General features: G+C 47.1%; 2 protein-coding genes across 2 annotated transcripts; one reads left to right on the forward strand and one right to left on the reverse strand.

Annotated features, from left to right (window-relative positions):
* Window positions 1–467: 467 nt before the first annotated feature.
* PPTG_19440 (hypothetical protein) lies at window positions 468–2,228 on the forward strand. The gene is made up of 2 exons (XM_008917914.1): window positions 468–579; window positions 640–2,228. Exon 2 carries the CDS (start codon window positions 745–747, stop codon window positions 2,089–2,091), a length of 1,347 nt encoding a protein of 448 aa, XP_008916162.1. The 5' UTR covers window positions 468–579; window positions 640–744; the 3' UTR covers window positions 2,092–2,228.
* PPTG_19441 (hypothetical protein) lies at window positions 2,121–3,309 on the reverse strand. Its single transcript, XM_008917915.1, has 2 exons — window positions 2,724–3,309; window positions 2,121–2,628 (listed from the first exon to the last, which is right to left on the reverse strand). Exons 1-2 carry the CDS (start codon window positions 3,211–3,213, stop codon window positions 2,384–2,386), a joined length of 735 nt encoding a protein of 244 aa, XP_008916163.1. The 5' UTR covers window positions 3,214–3,309; the 3' UTR covers window positions 2,121–2,383.
* Window positions 3,310–3,800: the final 491 nt, after the last annotated feature.

The raw sequence follows: 3,800 nt of genomic DNA on the forward strand, positions 1-3,800 counted from the left end.
CGGATTGAAACTCTCGATTCTTGAATGCTATCTCGTTATTCTTTGCGCACCATTCTTTGTAGGATTCGTAAGCGCACTTTCTAGCAATCATAATACAATCCTCTGATACGACAAAATAAGGATCACTCTTGATCTCTTTGCGTGTAGAGTTCGCGATGTCCGACCAATACGCTTTGATTGAATCTTGAGAGGTCGGCTAAAGCTTCAGTAGCCAAGGCTTTAATCGAACCCTCTCGGACATCCACATTCATGAGATATGTAGCAAAGTTATCAATGAATAGACACCTTTTGCTCACGTATTTTACCCTATTTTGAGATCATAGACAGTTCATTGCGGCTAGGGAATGCAAAGCATGGACATCCATCCCGTCAAAGTGTTTCGTAGATACGCTATTTCCTCGAAGTTAGCGTAGTGATACGAAACTGTCTAAGCAGTTAAACCTCCATCGTATCATAGCTCAAATTCCAGTCAATATCACAGTTATTATCAGGTTGAGGAAGACAGCGTCAAGCAGCAAGCAGGAGTTGAAGGAGATCTTACGGCTCGCAATTCTTCTTCGTATACCCAGGAGCACGAATGTACGACTACTTAAATACTCAACAACGTTGTGCAAGATGCTAACGTTGTATTAAAAGCAGTGCTTTTGTTTCACGTGTATTAGCGGAGTGAAGATCTTAGCAACTATTGTGCGCGTGACAGGCTGGATATATCTCACAGGAAGTTTTTTGCTGCTTTTAGTAACTATGGAGCCACCTACTAACAGAGAAGAGGATGAGGGATGTGTGGTGGCCGCCAATTTACGGAATGCTGGCGGTAATGAGGATATCAATCGCCCTATGGCTGGTGGCTTTGTGGAGCTCCTCTTGGGTGTGAACGTCCTGGAACGAGAAGACGGAGACGATATTGCGGTTGACAATGAGTCCTCTGACGAGGAAATGCCATGGGAATACGAGGCACAACTTCTGGAATCTGCTAACAAGATCCTTCGTCAGATACCAGCTAACAGCATTGACGTGTGGGTGTTATTTCGACGCCGTCATCGATATCGTCGATTGCGGTTGTTGGACAGAGTGGTTGCCTGCACGTTAGCCATACAAATACGACAAGCAGAGAAGGAGTCGCTTCGCATTCGCATACCTAGCGTTCGCTTTAACATCAACAGACTATCGGAGAAGGACTGTGTCGACCACTTTCGATTCCGCAAACCCCAGCTGTGCTACATGCTGATGAAGCTGAAGTTACCACCTTTTTTCTCGACGAAGGAACGTTATCGGGTGTCCGGAATTGAAGCGTTGTGTATAACGCTCGAGAGACTTAGCTATCCATCTCGGTGGCGAGATCTTGTGGTGAAGTACGGTCGCTCTGATAGCAACTTAAGCTCTATTTTCTACTATATCTGCGAGCACATTTCTACGCGTTGTGCACCGCTTCTTAGTGGTGACTGGGGTCGAATTAGCGCTCGACTGGAAGACTTTACTGCCGCCATTCGTGCTAACGGGGCGGCTCTCTTTAATGTATGGGGTTTTATTGACGGTACCCTCCGACGTACTTGCCGCCCGAGTGACGGTCTTGAGCAGAGAGCTTTATTTAGCGGTCACAAGCGCTGTCACGGTATCAAGTATCAAGCTGTCACTACACCTGATGGAATCATCTCACTTTTGTTCGGCCCCGTTGAGGGGCGCCTGCACGACTTGACGTTGCTTGACGCCTCGGAACTCGAGGAATCCATTCGTGCAGACTCTCGATTTAAGGGTTATCTACTTTACGGTGACCCAGCGTACGGCATGACAGAGGTGTTTGCTTCTCCGTTCGACAGGATCGGTGCTACTAAAGAAGAGGCTGCAGTAAATGCCTCCATGAGCAGGGTTAGAATCAGCGTGGAGTGGGGATTTGGCTCTATTATCAACGACTGGGCGATGGTCGACTTCAAACCCAAACTGACCATCGGTAGCGTACCGGTTGGAATGCTGTTTGAGGTGTCAACAATATTCACCAACTGCATCACTATTGCAAACCGCCAAAATGTCATCAGCAGCTATTTCGACGTCGTACCTCCAAGCTTTGACAAGTACTTTGAATGCCTGGCATGAGTTGACGTAGAGCTCAAGCAGTGACGTTTACGTTTAAAAGAAAGCTTTTATATTTTCCTTGATGTGAAGTTATAGCACTTTGAGTTGTAATCAAAACTTGGTAGGAGCTGCAATAGAGTTACTCGATGCTTGCAGCTAATGCTGGTTGTTGATGTCGTTGATGCGGCTGGTTTTTAGCTCATCAAACAGCATCTTGGTAGTGCTTCGAGAACCCTCTCGATGTTCCGGTCACGCGATGCTTGAAGCTCTCTCTCCTTCTCCATCATCGCTGCTTCCCTTGCCCAAGTTTCACTTACACGCAGGCGACTTCTGTTACGACTACTTGTGTCTTCCTGGTCTTCGCTTTCATCACTTTCGCTTGAGCAACCCTCCTCCTGTTTTTCCTCATCTTCACTACTGTAAGCGCTACCAAGGAAGGAACGTACTTCAGCATCGGAGTTGGCACCCTCATCTTGTTCGCCGTGGTCGCTGCCATCACTCGAACCTGCCACCGATAGTGCCTCTCGCGGTCCTTGTCCAGTCCTGCGTCGTTTAAATCTAGATTATAACGGGCAAAAAGTAGTAGAGAGGTTATACTTTGGACTTAATAGAAATGAAGCTTATGACGCCAAAGTACCTTTGAGCAGCCTTACGCATCGCTTTCCCACCAGCAGATGCAAGGCGCTTTGCCCTGCGTGTCTTCTTGTCCTTTTCAGCATTTCGTTTCTCCTCAAAGCTGGTCTTGAGCTGGAGGTAAGCCTCAGTATAGTCGCTCAACGTAGTGTGTGTTTCAGCTACACCACTAGCACGTCGGCTAACAGCGGAAGCTTTAACATGCTCCCTAAGTAGCGCAGCTACCTTATCACGGCAAGATCTGCTCGAAAACGATGCCCCAACGGCGGTGTTGAGCTCGTCTGCAACACCCTGCCACTCCGTCTCTCCAGTCCCGTGCGGCGCAGAATACGTCTTTCGACATGCCACGATCAGCATGAGCTTCTCGCAGTCGCGCTGGTTAAAGCGCGATCTTTTCTGTGGATCAACCTGGCGAAATGGCGTCTCACCAAGCGATTCTACCGCGTGCAGCAGCTCATCGCCTGCCATGTTTCTTTTCGATCTTTCCAAATGAAAACTCTCACTAGTCATTTTCCGTATGAAAACGAATATACGGTGGCAAAAGGTGCTACAAGACTTTTACAGTTTACCATTTACGAGACCTGTAACCACAACCCACACTTCCACGCAAGATATCGTAAAATACGTGAGCAAAAGGTGTCTAATGATTGAGTCCGGCAGTGCTCTTTTAGATTACGGAAGTACGAATTGTCTTGCTTGCGTGCAGAAGATACCTTCCCTACGGTGAATCGTCGGCCTTCGACCGATGTTTTCAGAATATTCTCATTGTTCGTCGTCATGATTAACTCGACCAAATTGCGAACAGTCATTTTGTTTGTGTACAATGGTTGAACTGCGATATAATCATCCGTTATGAATGTCTTCAAAGCTTCCATGCATCCCATGCAATCACCTTTGTCCTCACGCATTTCTTGAACCATTGCGAACTTCTTTCCGACTTAATGGGAGGATCTCTCAGATACTAAACTCTTTACAGAGCCACCCGACTGATCAATGTTGTGAATCCCGAACAAGTACGTCAGAATATCACAAAAGGTGCCCTTCCCCGTGCCTTCCTCTATCGATAAAAGTATCAAAGCGCATCGAGTTCGTGAGTT

Source organism: Phytophthora parasitica (genome assembly GCF_000247585.1).
Source record: "Phytophthora parasitica INRA-310 unplaced genomic scaffold supercont2.123, whole genome shotgun sequence".
Lineage (NCBI taxonomy): Eukaryota > Oomycota > Peronosporomycetes > Peronosporales > Peronosporaceae > Phytophthora > Phytophthora nicotianae.